The 17,277-nt window shown below is 33.7% G+C and overlaps 1 protein-coding gene and 1 long non-coding RNA gene across 3 annotated transcripts in view; both read left to right on the forward strand.

Moving 5' to 3' along the window:
* The window catches only part of LOC143244688 (uncharacterized), a 68,900-nt gene extending 66,165 nt beyond the window's left edge, over positions 1 to 2,735 (forward strand). Inside the window, exons 2-3 of the long non-coding RNA XR_013025278.1 lie at positions 1,058 to 1,117; positions 2,557 to 2,735. This is a non-coding gene — a long non-coding RNA (uncharacterized LOC143244688). The remainder of the gene's footprint in view (positions 1 to 1,057; positions 1,118 to 2,556) is intronic.
* A 3,961-nt stretch (positions 2,736 to 6,696) lies between these two features.
* The window catches only part of LOC143244684 (uncharacterized), a 52,968-nt gene continuing 42,387 nt past the window's right edge, over positions 6,697 to 17,277 (forward strand). Inside the window, exon 1 of one of the 2 annotated variants that reach the window (XM_076489783.1) lies at positions 6,697 to 7,057. In XM_076489783.1, coding sequence (XP_076345898.1) covers positions 6,946 to 7,057 — 112 coding nt within the window. In that variant the 5' untranslated portion in view covers positions 6,697 to 6,945. The remainder of the gene's footprint in view (positions 7,058 to 17,277) is intronic. The other variant, XM_076489782.1, reaches the window with a different exon arrangement.

Here is a 17,277-nt window from a genome sequence, read left to right on the forward strand (position 1 = left end):
CGGAGAAACAAGTAGAAAAATGGAAACCAGATTCAAAGAACATAAAGTCACCTTCACACGTTTTCGAACACTGCAAGTCAAATAAACACAACATAACCATAGAAAACACTCAAATACTAAATAAAGAAATAAACATAAACAAATGCAAAATTAAAGAAGCCTTACTTATACAACAACTTAAATCCAAAATAAACCAATATAAAGGAACGCCTTTATACCTATATTAATATAATAAAATAAATAAAATTATATATTCAAACATCTAATACCGCCCTCTACATTCCGACACTCAGTTACACAACCCCTTTCAAACATGTGGTCAGCTTCCGGTCAGTTACCTCTTTCTTTGTGAACCTGACGATGACCAAAGAAGGTCGAAACGTTGTTCGCTCTTCTATGTAAAATATTTTCTCAACCCAAACGAGCTGTTTTTGCATATAAATTTTTGTAGCTTTATTGTAGCACAGGGTTAAATCTCGAGACTTATAACGCTGAGAACTTGGTTGTGATTTTAATAGTCTCGATGGTCGTAGCACAGATAGCGCTTTGTGTAGCTTCGTGCTTAACAATAAACAAACGAATCATTAATTGTACGAAAGTGAGTTTGAACAATAAGTGGTCACCATGTAGGCAGTTTGACCGTAAAACAATATGTGGTCACAATGTAAGAAGTGTAACTGTAAACAAGGTGGTCATCATGTAAGTAAACAAGTGGCTGTAAACATTTTTCTATGTATTTCAAAAAACTGAATAGATTGGGTTTAGATTTTAAATCGTTCTTCACAAAAACACAAAGAGCTCTTTATATCATCTAAAGTTTAATTTTTAACAATGAATACTAAAGTAATAGATTAATATTAGGTTCATTGTCTCTAGTTTCTATTTACTCTAATTGATTTCTAACATAAATGATATCGTGGACATATCTCAATTTTAATACATTTACCAGTAAGTAATACTGGTAATAATAGATAAAAACTTACATATCTTAACATCGAAACGCTAAAGTATATTCTTATACAGGTTGTTTTATTTCGTGTATTTTTTATTTCTTTAGGTACAGGAGCAGAAATCACGAGTTTAGAAAATGCTAATAAAATTAAAAACCAACAACTGAGTAAGTATCTAATATGGCTTAAATCTAATTCAAAACTTTCTTAATTGTTAAGTCTCCATAATATTAATTATATCTGAAACTTACTCTGTTCTTGAAAGTTTGGTAATAAGCTCCATTTTTTTGAAATTCTTTCAATGAGGACAGATTGGCAAAATATCAAATAACACCTTTCAGTGTTTGTAAGAACTTATCTTGTTCCTTACAGAAAACTCACACATTCTTATTAAGGGTGAAATAATTAAAATATTGTTTAAGTTATATATAATGTACTGGGGAAGCTCACATCAGTTTCATGGTAAAGTGTAAAAATGCACGACAATTTGGATTCTTTGAATGAATATGAAAATGAAATATACAGCTTATAAATTATTTGAAGCAATTAAAATAGGACAGCGGAAAATCTACGGATTTGCAACACTGAAATCAGGAATATGATTCCCCGTGGTGGACACAGCAGATATTCTGATGTACCTTTGCTATAAGGAAGACACACACACACACACATACTCGTCTACCATAGAGAATTTAGCCCCGGAAATTAGGATATTAAGTTCCTCAAACTCGCTGTTAACCATCTGGAGAACTATGCAACAAGGACTAACAAATTCAACTTAGTTTCATTTCTCACATCTCCAAAAAAGTTTGTGTAAAAACGTTATATCATGAATATTAGGTTTTGTTTTTTTTTTCCTGGAAGTTTTATACTACCATTAAATTACGTATGGTTACAATTAATTTTAAGTTAACAAAGAAGTTGTCCATTATATTAAATAACTTGGATGGTAACTGAAAAAAAAAAAAAACCCTCGAATTAGTAAGTTTATAACTTCTAATATATAAACATATACAAAATCTTACTTGAAATCTTGTTAAGCGCGTAGTAACATATATCCATATTTATAGAAAGAACAACGTAGATGTTTATGCCTACACACAGATTTAATTAGTACAATCATTTGAAACTTATAACCCTCTAACAGGTGTGGTTAATGACAAGTCTATAACAATACTATATTATCTTTATAATATTTTGTATTCTTATTCATTTTGATAAAAAAATATAACTATTTATACCAGAGGTTAAAAATCAACTCTAAACAAATCACAAAGGCAAACGTGAATAACTTTCTCTCTCTAGGCACGAGGTAAGCATGTAACATAAATTGCAAAAAAAACACCAAAAAAAACCCACAAACAAACGAGTTTATAACTCAAGTTTAAATAAACATGCATTCAATAAGAAACATAGAAGTATTCATATATATGTATGTATGTGTATATATATACACATCATTGTTCGATATTATTTTCCTTAAAGAAACAAAAACGTAAGTAAACATACAGTAATGGTAAAGGATATAAAAGAATTACCGTGCATGGATGTTCCGTCACTGTCTTAATGAAGTGCAACCAACAATATAAATTCCTTTCCGAAACAGGAAAACGATTGGGATCACGTGATTCACGACTAAAAGAGAGTTCATGGTCAGGACACAGAAGAAAACGATGATCCGGCTGCACCCACTCAGCATACATTTGGGAGCAACAGTTAACCCTGGAAAAATTTTGGGGTAAAAGAAAAATCTATGACACATATTAAATTTTCTATACAGTTTGCTGTATATTTTAGATATGTATTTAAAATCAAAAACTTATTTCAACTGAATAGTAGGAAAGATAAACCAATGAGAAAATGTGTTGTCAGGCAGGATTATACTAAGTTTTGCGTATAGTGGTATGAGAACACCGAAGGTATAGAGAACCAGTAACTTTGCATGAAGCAAACAGTTAGTTATTACATGTTTCGTAAGTTATAGTCCGAAAGAACAACAATTATTCTTCGGGTTACAATAACTGTATAATTATAAGAAGTATCATATAATTTGCATTCTTACACGTATCTTATAAATGTATAATATTTATTGCACAGTTTGTTAGATACCTTATTAAGTAAAGTACATCACTTTATTATGCTTATAAATCATTGTTTCCTAACTTATTATAGCTATTATTCCAATAAAGTAGGCCTGGCATGGCCAAGCGCGTAAGGCGTGCGACTCGTAATCCGAGGGTCGCGGGTTCGAGCCCGCGTCGCGCTAAAGATGCTCGCCCTCTCAGCCGTGGGGGCGTTATAATGTGACGGTTAATCCCACTATTCGTTGGTAAAAGAGTAGCCCAAGAGGTGGCTACCGGTGGGTGGTGATGACTAGCTGCCTTCCCTCTAGTCTTACACTGCTAAATTAGGTACGGCTAGCACAGATAGCCCTCGAGTAGCTTTGTGCGAAATTTCAAAAACAAACATTTCCAATAAAGTACACCATTGTCAGAAACGCAGTGAGAATGGTGTTGCTGATATTTATATCACGCATGCGTAAAACTCTTGCTTGACGAATAGCTCATAGGCTATATTTCCTATTGAGTAGAAAATAACACGTGTTATTTTTACTAATATTAATATAGTTATTACACATATACATACGTATTTTGTACATTTATCTCAGTATACGGACTTAGAAATAACTTAAATCTTCCAAAGCTATCCAAACCTTGTGGAGTATTAATGTGGTTTTGGCCGAAAATATCGATAACGAAGATACCCAACTGATAAATTAATGCATTATATACATTACATGTTTTTTTTTACCATTGTACTCATCTGGTTAGAATGATATGTAAAGTTAGATGTGTTGTTTACAGGGTTATTTTTTCCTCAGTTATTGATCATTATTGTCTCACATATCTAATCTAAACACTCATTACTCTTTCAGGCGCTTTATATTTCCTGAAAAAAACCTCCTAGGCTAATATGATGAAGTGATGCTGTTACTATTTTTAAATATTCATAAGCTTACATAATTGCGTAATGTTATCTACTTCTTCGATATTTTCCTTTTTGCCCAATATGGGCAGAGGGAAGGCAGCTAGTCATCACCACCCACCGCCAACTCTTGGGCTACTCTTTTACCAACGAATAGTGGGATTGACCGTGACATTATAACGCCTCCACGGCTGAAAGGGCGAGCATGTTTGGCGCGACGGGGATGCGAACCCGCGACCCTCAGATTACGAGTTTATTTTTGTAAACATAACTACTAATATATATTTATTCCTCTTTTTAGTCTTTCTCTGTGTATTCATAAACTTAAAACTTCGTACTTGGTGTTTTGTCTTATTCAAGTTCTTATAAATTCACTTATATAATAGTTGCTCTTATAATAAATATTCATACGCATGTTTTATTACCTGATTTTTTCCTAACTTAAATATTTTTAAATTTTCCTTCTTAGCTCGATGTACCTTTTTGACTATACTTTCTCATTTATTGTCTTCGTTTCAAAATATTCAAAAGTTTCTTTATTATATTTGTAGAATTCGCAAACTTTTTTTATTTAATGTCTTCTTTTTCCTATATTCTGTGACTTAATTTTTGAATATATATATTTATACTTAGCTAGTACTTGCTGTTTCCATTTTCTTTGTTTCTAATTTATCCTATTGTTCCACAAAAACGAGAGCCAGTTAGTTAAACGTATATTTAGCATATGCAGTTCAAATTTAGTCAGAAGTGTTAAAATGAAACCTTTAAGCTAAATATTAATATGGAATAGATCGTAGCTTGTAGATCAAACATTATAAGAAGAGCCGTTAGCAGATGAGTAGCGTCAAAATAAATTTTGTTTCTGGATAGTACGTGTTATTTCTTAATTGCTTATGCTGTAAAAGTACAGAAAATGGCCATTATTCTCTTCAAACTTTGCTTTTGTGATCTGAATAATGAAATTTTCCTATTTTATATGTAAAACGAGCAAATTTGTACATTTTCATTTACATAAGGTCTGAATAAAACAACATATGAATCAAGATTTACATATATTTATATTAAAGTTATACAAAATTGTTTAGAAGTGAGTAGTTTTACGAGATTTGCGATTGTAATGTAAATCACTTTCACGTATCAGCCCCCAAATATAGACTCCCATCATGTTTTCGTTATATGCTCCTTGGTGTGGCGTTCAAAATCCAGTATATCTTGGTGGAAGCGCTCGCCTTGTTCCTCTGAGTATGCTCTCATGTTCTCCTTCAATTTATCGAGATGAGCGTCAAGGTTATGGACTTTCAGGGACATCCTGCAAAAAGCCCCGAGCCACTGCAACAAAGCTGCCCCAAGCTTTTTTTTCTTTCTACTGAGCTTCTTGGGGAATTCTGTGTACTCCAGGATCTTATTTATTTGTGGTCCAACGAAGACGCCAGCTTTGATCTTTGCCTCAGACAGCTTGGGGAAGAAGTAATGAAGGTACTTGAAGGCTGCAGTCTCCTTATCAAGAGCTGTGAGAAATTGTTTCATAAGACCCAATTTTATGTGCAATGGTGGGAACAACACCTTCTGGAAGTCCACTATTGGCTCAGACTTGACATTGTGCCTCCCCACAGAGAACTCGGTCTGTTGTGGCCAGTGCTTCCTGTTGTAGTACGCTCTGGCGTCCCTGCTGTCCCAAAGGCAAAGATAACAAGGAAACTTGGTAAAGCTACCTTGGAGACCCATCACGAATGCCACCATTTTGAAGTCTCCGATAACCTCCCGGCCATACTCATTATATTTCACACTTATATATATATTACTATGGAAAGTTCTAGAAAATTCTAAAAGGTTCTACAACATTCCAGAAAATTCTTGTAAGTTTTACAATATTCTATAAGGATCTTGAAAATTCTTGTAAGTTCAAGAAAATTCTCTATCTGCTACTCAGCACTGAATCTACCTGGAATGTTCGGGAAAATGAGTAAATTTAAAAATTTCATTACCTAGGTCACAGAAGCAAATTTGAAGAGAAAAATAGCTCTTTTCCATTTACTTTAGGCATAAGCAATTGGAAAATAACACTTTCTGCCCAGGAACAAGAAAAAGTAAAAATTTTATTACATAGTGTAATTAAATCCTTGTGTTAATAATGTTGATAAAGTTGTATGAAAACGGAATAAGTATTTAACTTCTTTTATTTACATAAATGTGTCAACAACTTTTTAGTTGAAATTGTCGGGGTAATAATTTAAAAAAAGGGAAAAGAACTTGATTTTATTTATTTATAACTTTTCCTTACTGTACTTGGATAATAATTTCTTTATAAAGGTATTATCGTTTGTTCGCGTTTCTATAAAATCTGTTCAGCGTAATTTACAGTTAATTTGAAATGGGTTATCCAAATTGATGTAAATTTACAATGGAATATTTAGCGGTAAAGAGACTAGAAAACAATAGATCAGTGCATATGACTTGTATAATTCTGGCTGCAGTTTCTAATAAAAAAATATTTTGCACTTTTATAAAATAAATAATTGTGTTTTCCTACTACAAGTGATAAAAATTGTACGGTTAATTTTCTTATGTTATTTTTACAGACGTAAAGTTATATGCAGTGTGTTATCAGTAATATTGTCAGTGCAAGATAAAGGTTAATTTACGAAATAGCTGATAATCTTGCAAACATGCACGAATTGATAAGATTGACATTCTAGGTGCAAAGTCTGAAACATTTTTGATGCACATGCTAGTTTACAAGTTATAGTGTACAATTCTATGAAGTTATAAGCTCTGTGAGGGATTGTCACAAACATGTTATCTCACTTTCGATAGACTCTATTTGTATTTTAACCAAGCAGCCTTTACAGCTAAACGTACTATGTACTCGCAGATAAGAATTTTAAACATCAGAAAACTATTTATTTAAGCAACCTATAACCGTGCTTATAACAGGGACTTTAGTGACAACCATTTACATTAGTTTTAATGTGCTGTTTGTGAACTCTTGAACTTCAAATAAATCAACAAGATGAAGGATGCAAAACTTATAGTACTGTTGATTATATCTTTCCTTTTTATGTCCAGAGGCTCTTCTAGGTCAGTGCTAATGACGACCTCTGTTAATTTACAACCGCAAACAGGTGAGAATGTTTCTTTTGATAGCTTAAAAACTGGAAAGTACTTAAAACTGGAAAGTTATTAGATTTTTTAATAACCATTAAAGTTTAAATACATACGTTATCTTCCCTAACTATTCAACTATAACTGTCTTTTATCTATTATTAGGTAATATACAGGGTGTCCCAAAATCTGTATACACACTTTCAATGATTATAAATACAATGTTTATTAAGATATATCTAGGTTTTTACAATCGAAGTTTAAGAAGACAAGTGCAGCATGTTTTGAGTTATCGCAAGTGTCCAAACTAATGACAATTCTGATTCAGGCACTGCTGATAACGCGGACAGATGGAATTGCAAACTTCACGAATCATTTCTTTTGGTATTTGGCTGCATTCTCTTTCAATTGCTGCTCTCAGCTCATTGACTGTTTCAGGTTTTGGGCTATAAACCTTATCTTTGACGTATTCCCATTTAAAAAAGTCCAGTTCATCAAATTTTTGTCAAGATAGGCCCTCAGATTACGATGGTAGTGAGACAGTGCTCCATCTTGCTGGAAATAAAACTCCTCATCTCCAAATTGCTCTCCAATGCGTGGCACGGCAGATTCTTGTAGCAAGTTCAGATAAACGAGACCAGTGACTGTGTTTTTTTTAAAAAGAATGGTCCAATTACGCCAACGCTGATAATCCACACCACACTGTAACCCGTGGTACGTTTACGTGGTGACCATAACATGCGGTATTTCAGGTGCCCAGTAGGTGCAATTGTGACGATTAACTGAGCCATTTAACTTAAATGTGGCCTCATATTTTCAGACATTAAAGTTGTAAGTTACTTTAAACAAAATGGCAAATATTAGTTGGAGTCAAACCTCTGTTTAGTGTTAAAATATCAGTATGTTGCAAAATAATTTTTGTTTTAAATTTTGATTTTTCTTCATTTTATGTTTAGATAAAGAACAGATGAGTAATAAGTTAGGTTGAAGCTAAAAAAATATAGCTATTATGTACAGCTAGATATACGTTCGAAGTAAGCGTATGCATTTGGTTAGCAGCACGTATTTGGTATCAAAAGAAATTTATCGATATTGGATTTTGTATAGTATCTATAGAAAATGTAATTTTCTTTACGTTTATTGGATATAACTTTATTCTTTCGTCAGCTTAGGTATTTGACACCATACCTGGCCCGGCATGGCCAAGCGTGTTAAAGCGTGCGATCGTAATCTGAGGGTCACGGGTTTGCATCTCCGTCGCGCCAAACATGCTCGTAATATCAATGGATATTACGACATAGCAATTAACCAATAAATATAATCCGTAAATGTAGTAGTAGACTATCGTGCTTTGTGTCAAATTATAAAATAATCTGGTATAAGATTCGAATGGTTAATGGGAGGTATGCTTCCTATTCCTTTTCCATTTTGCTCTCTAGTGGCCAGGAAGTTGTTTATATACAGAACATCTTCACAACTCTTCTTGAGAGTTTTTCTCATGAACCCAAATCTTCTATTCCCTAACTGGATCTTGCAGATTAATCTTTTTCTCTGATGCTTAGAGTCTTAGAGAGGATGGTTAACGCTCGTCTAATTAGGTTCTTCGAATCAAACAGCCTCTTCTTGCCCATCCAGTGTGGGTTCCGTCAACCTGGAGGTACGGCATTTACCCATTTTTTATTTGGATATTTTTACTGGACAAGTGATCCCAAGCATATGAGGGTTTAACGCTTTTAGCTTCTTTTCCACAGGAACTTGGAGTCCCTCACTACTTTCTATTGAATGCCACATTTTTCAGTTTTAAGATTAATGCCAACACTACACAGCTTCCTCTTAATGTTGTAAACGAGCTTTAGGCGACGACTTCTATCTCTTATATCGGTCATCAAACATGAGGTTTATTGAGCAGAAGCTCCAGACTACCTTCAATTGCTTGTTGAATTTGACCACAGCAAATGTTTTCCTTTTTTTCCATCCAAAGCTATTTGCATGTTTTGACATTATTATTTCTACGAGGACATTAAATATCTTCATCAGTAAAAAGGAAGCTGTGGGAAGCCAATCAAAAAATGGCAGCAATGTACAATACTAACCCAGAATTTACTTGTCGTGGACCTGGACCATCAATAATGCAATTAACTTTTAAATTAATAGTCTTTGATTATTTGTTAAGTTAAGGAAGCGTTAGGGGAATACTCTAATGACTCCATTAGTCAGCCAGAGTTCAGCGATAAAGATAAGTTATAATTCGAATTAAAACTCAAACAAACCGAGCGTGTACGAGCCCGTATTGAAGCTAAAAGAGAGTGTAAATGTCTCGATACTGCACAAGCCCGTATCAAAACCGAGCAAGAAATTAGACCAAAAGAAATTGAAATTAGACTCAACTCCGATTGACCAAGATAAAATGAAAAATTTGAACTCAATCAGTATATTAAGGTAGCACCATTTAATGAAAATAAAGATGATAAATATTTCCAACATTTAGAGAAAGTTGTCCAAACCATGGAATAGCCCACAGAAAAATGGTCATTATTATTGCAATGTTTTGACAAATAATGCCCAAGAAGCTTATGCTGCTCTCTCTCTAGAAGATTGTTCCAATTATGATAAGATTAAAGAAGCTGTCCTAAAAGCATGCAACTTAGGACCTGAGTCTTATCACCAAAAATTTAGAGGTTATAACAAGCAAGATAGTTAAAGTTATTTGGAATTCGCACGTGAAAAAGATATTTATTTTGATCGATGCTATGAACATTGGCAACAATTTCGACAAATTAAGAGAATATTGTCTTACTGAAGAATTTAAACGTTGTACAAGTGACAACCGAAAAACTTACTTGGATGAAAAAAAAAGTTGAAACACTACAGGAACCAGCTGCTCTTTCTCATGATTACACTTTAATACATAAAACCATTTTTTATAAATAGAAATTCCGCTATCTCAATAAAAATCTGTACCTATTCAATTTACTAGGGTTGAAGATTTAAAAAAAAATCCAGCTTCTCTAAATTAAAATCATATTATAGACGAGATAAAATTGCCGTTTTGTAAAACATCTAATCATGTAACGTCCGATTGTTGGAGTTTGAAAAAGAAAAAAGAAAATTAGCCAACACTCATTGTGTTCGTGTCTATATATGGACATAGTTTCAACATATCACCCAGTGATGTTGATTTGGTTACTGATAAAAAGGCTGATATAAATATAATTTATATTTTTTTTCTGTTGGTTCTATACTTTTGACAAATAACACTAATACCCTACTTATACGTATTTTACGTGATACTGGGGTGGATCAGTTATTGTTGTTAGAAGGTGTACTACTTTCATATTCGAGTTCTGCCGCTGATAGTCTATTTTTGCTCAGGGTATTACGAGTTGTTTTGTTAATGTTACTCTTGAAAACATTATCTAACATCAGACGTAGTTTCAGGACCAATTGTAGTTAGATGTTGTTGAGAATAAACCGGAAGTGTTTCCTCGTTTGCTGTGACTCGAGCTCAGGCGAAGAAATTAAGCCAAAAATAAATTATAGACAATTGTTCAGAGGACGATATTATGTATTTTTTATACCCGACGGGGATCTTTTGAATAACTGTCCTACTGACAATTCATTGATGAGTGACAATCATGAGGGTGAGAAATCTGATTGAACTCATAAAGTTCCACTTTTAAGAAGTAAACTGATCGGTGAGGTAGAAAACGATTTGCAGATCTCTTCAGTATTTAAATATGCATTCCCGGAGAGTGTACTGGAGAAAGTTCCAAATGTTTACTTTTACAAAAATGGTGTGCTTATGAAGAAATGGAGACCACCAAATGTACTAGCTTCAGAGAACTGGGCTATAGTTTATATGCTTGTTGTTCTAAAAACATCATTTTGAAATATCGAAAGTATCCGATGAACTACCTATGAGAGATCATTTAGTGGTCAAGATATCTGATAAAATTATAAGAATTTCAAAAATCACGCAAAATGTTTTCAGTTTTGTAAAACTTGTAAATTGGTTGAAAACCTAATAAGAAATTTCCTATTACTTTTTGAAACTCATACCAGCTTTCATAGAACACCTCAATCGTGGGATCATTGACTGTGTTAAGTCAAAAGGATAACATTTATAATCAAGCATTTTCACGTGCTATGTAATTTTATTGTCATCAGGTTATTCGTATTGATTGTGTTATATATTGTAATGCTTATTGAAATGAAAGTACATAATTGTTTGACAATGTACTACATTTATTGTATTGTTTGCTTTTAAATTTCGCTTAAAGCGACACGAGGGCTATCTGCTCTAGCAGTTCCTAATATAGCAGTGTAAGACTTAGAGGGAAAGCAGCTAGTCATCACCAGCCATTGCCAACTCTTTGGATTAACCGTCACAGTGTAACGCCACTACAGCTGAAAGGGCGAGCATGTTTGGTGTGACGGGGATTTGAACCCGCAATCATCAGATTACGAGGCAAGCGCCCTAACCACCTGGCCACACGGATATATACATACATATATATAAACGCTAACGTGTTTTCGAACATTGTCGAGCGTTCTATAAACTCACCTTAAACTTTATAAATCTATGAGCCAAGAGACAGTATTATTGTTGTTGGTCGTCTGCAGTTGGTGTGTTGTGGGCCTTGGAGGCTAGGTTTGTAAAACTCTTGTATATAAACCAGTATTTCTAATAATGATTATTATAAATTTGTATTGTTGTATGCATATTAAAATATATTTGCGTTAAGAAAGAAAATTATGTGTATCAATCTTGTTGGCAAATATTATAAAGTTGATACATATTAATATTAAAATTTCTGCCTATTTAAAATATTAATACTTTGTATACGTTACAAAATAAACGGGATAGTCGTCTGAAATTAATTATATTACGTAAAGTAATAACATTGACTCTCTTAGTCCTCTAATGGCCCTAAAATCGTTTCACATTAGTTCTCACCTTGTTCTCATCGATACTTATAAAGGATTGTAACTTTATAGAAACACAAAGACATCAACATATAGTTTGCACCAACAAATAAAATGAGTATTTAAATGAATCAATGTGATATCAACTGTATGATTTAACCTGTTGACTGCCAAGTATTTCAGCTGCTACAATACAACTCTAATGCTTTTTCATTTTGTAACTTTTTTCGTGGTGCTATTTTGGATCGAAAGTGAAATCATTTGTAAGTAGGTCAAATGCATGTATGGTTCTGACATCTAGCGTTGAAGTTAAGTATTATTGAGAACGAATTAACTAGTTCGTAGCACTATGTTACCGATTGGCTTGGACGAGTTATCTTGTCTACGGCACTGAACAAGTTAAGAATACAAATAAACAAAAAAATTAAATAACAATCAAAATTTAAAATAACAGAAGAAAATCACACAAAAGATGAAATAAAGTAAATTGAAACATAAATGAGTGTAACATTATATAAAATACACAAAAAAAAAACAAAAAAAAACCTGTTAAATCGAACACATGACATGAGATAAAAAAATTTAAATACAAGAGTGACAAGACACCTGTATGGTGTGAACTTTAGTGAGGCGAGCTAGGGCATTGATTAAGGGTTCTGAAAACTTGCATGAAAGTGTCACCCATAAGGGTAGATGTATCTATCATGATGAAAATTCATTACTCATTCTGATATAACACTTTATTTTAGTGGAGAATCACAGATTGGGAGCATTGTTTCGTAGTTCTTTCATTTATCATATGCTTCCACATCTGGCAAACACCTACGTGATATGGATGTAAAAATTGGCATAAGTTGACTTGTTTGACTGTATTGACTCAGACGTGATAGGTAACATGTGTGCAGGTTCATAAATCGTGTTCTTATTGTTAGTATCTGCTTCTTTCAACATTGTGGAATTGATGAACGGTTACATTAGTTGTTAAAATTTAGAATGAAGAAAGTAAAATATTACTAGTACGAAACAATTCCTCATATTTTTCTGTGTTATTGATATAATACTAAGCAGAAAGTTATGTTTCACTTTGGTGTGAGTAAGTTCCTTATAGAACACTAATAAAAATAAAATTTCATTATAACGGGAGTATATCAAAGCGGTGTCAGAAATTGACCCACAACAGTGAGCATTAACATTAAGTAATTACTGAAAAGTTCAAAAATAATTATATTTTTTTCAATAAAATATAATTATAAGACACAAGTACTGGAAGAAAATAAATATATTATATTTCATCTGGTTTTGAATAAACTGATAACTATGATTCTGTTTAAAAATAATTAAAAAATGTATGAGTCCAGCATGGCCAGGTGGGTTAAGGCGTGCGAGGGTCGCGGGTTCGCATCCCCGTTACGCCAAACATGCTCGCCCTTTCAGCCGTGGGGGCGTTATAATATTACGGTCAATCCCATTATTCGTTGGTAAAAAAGTAGCCCAAAAGTTGGTGGTGGGTGGTGATGACTAGCTGCCTTCCCTCTAGTCTTACATTGCAAAATTACGCAGATAGCTCTCGAGTAGCTTTGCGCGAAATTCAAATTAAAAAACAAATAAAAAATCAAAAATTTATGAATATTGAAGTTATTTCATTTGCAAAGTATTCTTAAATCAATGTTAGATATACATGATTATTTCAGTTCAAGTTTAATAATGTAATGATTTAGTTAGTTGATAACACATGTGCTAAGTTTAGATATTTTTAGAAGTGGTAGTTTTTCGAAAGTTTTTTTACATAACTGCATACAAATGATATGTTGTTTAATTCAATAGTAAAGAATTGTTGATTATTATAGTATTGGATCATATTATACCCCCCCTTCTGGGATTTTCGTTGTTTAATTGAGTTTTATTGCATCATAATATCTCGTCGTGAGTGGAACATCCTAAATTTGTATTGGGGTATAAGTCCTCGAAAATTTAGTTTGATATTTAGATATAGTGTGTGTGTTTTCTTTTTAATAGGAAAGCCACATCATGCTATCTACTGTATTCACTGAGGGGAATCAAACACCTAATTGTAACATTGCTAATCTGTAGACTTACGGCTGTCCCAGCGAGTGATAATTAGATAGATCTAGACAGCATGGTTGTGAATTTAGCCATAAACAGTGTATAGCGGCGATTTTTAAAATGAAATTTTAACAACTGTACTGTAATAACAGAGCAGAGAGAATAATTCATCTTGTCAACTTGTGTTCTAAAATAAATGAACCAGTTTGAGTGAACTTTGTTAAAAAATCAATTATTTAATGCTTTGGATACAACTGTGGCGACCAGCAGCGTAATAAAAATGTTTATATATATTTTACTTGTTATAGTATAATTTTAAAAGAAGTGAACTCTGTACTGTTTGTTTATTGTTGAATTTCAGTGGTAAATGATAGTAAAAAAGATGTAAACAACAGTAGCAAAAAGCCTTTTATATGCATAACAGTAATGATAGCGAAAATATCATTCACAACAACAGTATGTAACTATGCCAATTGACTTTAATAAGTGGACAGAGAAGGGTGAACAGATTGAGCTCAAAGGTGGTGATCTATGATACTTTGTTAAACAACAACAATACCTGAAGAGAAAGAAGCATCAATAGAAGCAAGAGGGGAAGAGGAAGAAAGAGAATGACAGAAATAAGAAGGTGAGCATGAAATACAAACCCAAACAGTAAAAGAAAAAACAGAAAAGAAAGAAAAGAAGAGTTTGGAAATAGAAAAAAACGAGAGCACAAACTGAGAAAGACAAAAGAAAAGGGATGACAGATGTAAATAGAAAGAATAAAAGCGCCATGCCCACCTAACAGTAAAAAAAAGAAAGAAGGATGATATGAATGCTTTCCTGATGAGAAATTGGAACAAGGGTGGTTGGGCAGTTTTTCTCAGCTCCTTCTCGAAATAAAAGGACTATAAATTAATGCAGGCATGACACTAGAAGATGCTATAAACTGTGGCTAGTTACAAGTGGTCTTACTGTAATGCTATGAACGTAGTGACAAAGCTTGAGCTAAAAGCTCAGTGAAGTCAAACCTCTTACTTCACAAAGTGGACTGGCATGGCTATATGTAAAGATAATTTTGAAAGACTGGCAGATTTACTAATATGTAAACAGTTCGTGCTAATGTGTTCCACTGAGATGTTACTGTTCCTGAAAGACGTGGATGAGATAACCAAGATGGCAAAACAGTATATGGTTGCCCATGGAGGGATTATAATTGACAAGTCCAAGAATAATTAAGCATAGTCAAAATAAAGTATAGCTGACAAGAAGCAGGATACCAGCAAAGGTGACAATAAGTCAATAGACAAAAGGCAGAAGAGATGATATACTTTTTTTATAAAATGGGACACACTGCGAGTGAGTGTAAGTGTGTCACCAACTAGTAACAGCAGATATCTCAACATAAAACAACTGAAGATATCTCCAAAGATAGTGCTGACAGAAACAAGAAAAAAGTGGTTCTCACGGTGAAGATAATAGAGAAAATTCATCAATTTTACTACAAGGAAGGAGTTCTACCACCATGATTAAACAGTGCGTTTCGATTTAAGCTCAAGTTAGCAAATGACTGCACAGTGCCAGTGGTGATTAGAAAGAGTGACGAACATTAAGAGGCACCAAGAAACTACAACATGCTAGTAGGTGAAGACTACGTTGGGGACATGAAAGTGAAAGTTCTATGGAAGAGACACTGAAAACAGCAATGTAGTGGTGAGAACGACTCTAGTATTTGATGACCAGATTATAGAGAAGTTACACCTGTATGTGCTAATTAAGGGAACAGTGATACAGTTTCCATTAACAGAATAAAGGTAGATATTCCATAACACATGGAAAGCTTTAAGGTCACTTTTATGAAGGCACCCATCTATGACTTGATGATTGGCAATATACAAGGTAGTAGAAGCTTTGAAGAACCAGATATAAAGAACATGGGGCATTTATATCACAACAAGAGCTCAAAGAAAAAAAAAGCAAGCTCCTGCTAGTTTCAAAATATGACATCCTGAAAGCTAGTTTACAGGAACTGAAAGAAGCACAGAAGAAAGAAACTTCACTGCTGAAACTTTGAGGCAGTGCCTGGAAGAACATTGAGCCAAAAACAAAGGAGAAAGGAACTTAAAGATTAAAGAATCAGAATAGATTGCTGTACGAGACCTATAAAAACAATTCTACTGGAGAAGCTAAACAGATTACAATAACAAACAGAATACTGAACTCAAGTGAGTAAACTTATTATGGAACAACACATAGAAACGAAGAAGATGGTTGACAGAATCACCAGAATCTTCATAGGCCGGCGTTTATTGGAGATGTGATGAGTTTCTGCAGGTTATATGACATTTGATAACTGACAGTACCTAGGTGGAAGGTAACCAATGTGCCACTGGTTAAGATGCTTCTTAAAGAAGAGCTGTTCAACAAAGCAACTGTAAACTTTGTCGGACCATTAAACCTGTATCTGACAAGGGTAACCGGTATATACTGGCAATCAACTATGCAACACGTTACCAAGAAGCCATGGTATTGCCGAAGATAGCGATACACAGAATAGGGGAAGCTATCCTAGACGTGTTTTGCAGAGTAGGCTTTCTGTCTTGACTATGAGTCAGAGAGGGACCGAATTTACTTTAGAATTGTGTAAAAGTCGTGTATACTCTTTTACATTAGGCAACTCTTTATGTACTAATCTGTACAATCCAAAGTGTAATAAACTTAGTGAGAAAGTCAATGGAGTCTTAAAGAGCATGCTCAAGATGATATGCCAGAAGAGATCGCATGATTTAGACAGGTAGATGCAGGCAGTGTAATTTTTTTACCAAGCTGTCCCATGAACAAGTACAATATTTTCACTCTTCAAGTAACTCTATGAAAGAACAGCATAGGGCCTGGTGCAGATATTAAAAGAACCATGAACCGGAGAAGAAGAGCCGGTAGTGAGGAACACATAGCAGTACTTGTTAAACTTGGATATAAAATTAGTATGCAACTCAAAACTTGACCAACAGATGTCAACCCAACAAAGTGAAGTGGGAACAACCGCAACAGATGATACTTCAGAAACTGAAAAACATGTTTAGAAGTTTGCTCATTCTTAGAGTGCCAGACTTCAACAAACTATTCGTTGTTTACTTCTGTACGAATACGTAGACAGATTGTTTCCCATAATTTATATAAGTAAAAAGCTGTTGATTACTGACAAAACTACTCTGGATTGAATGAGAAAGTCTAACCACCTTATTTGCTATTCAGAAATTCCAGAACT

Source organism: Tachypleus tridentatus, chromosome 2 (genome assembly GCF_004210375.1).
Source record: "Tachypleus tridentatus isolate NWPU-2018 chromosome 2, ASM421037v1, whole genome shotgun sequence".
Lineage (NCBI taxonomy): Eukaryota > Metazoa > Arthropoda > Merostomata > Xiphosura > Limulidae > Tachypleus > Tachypleus tridentatus.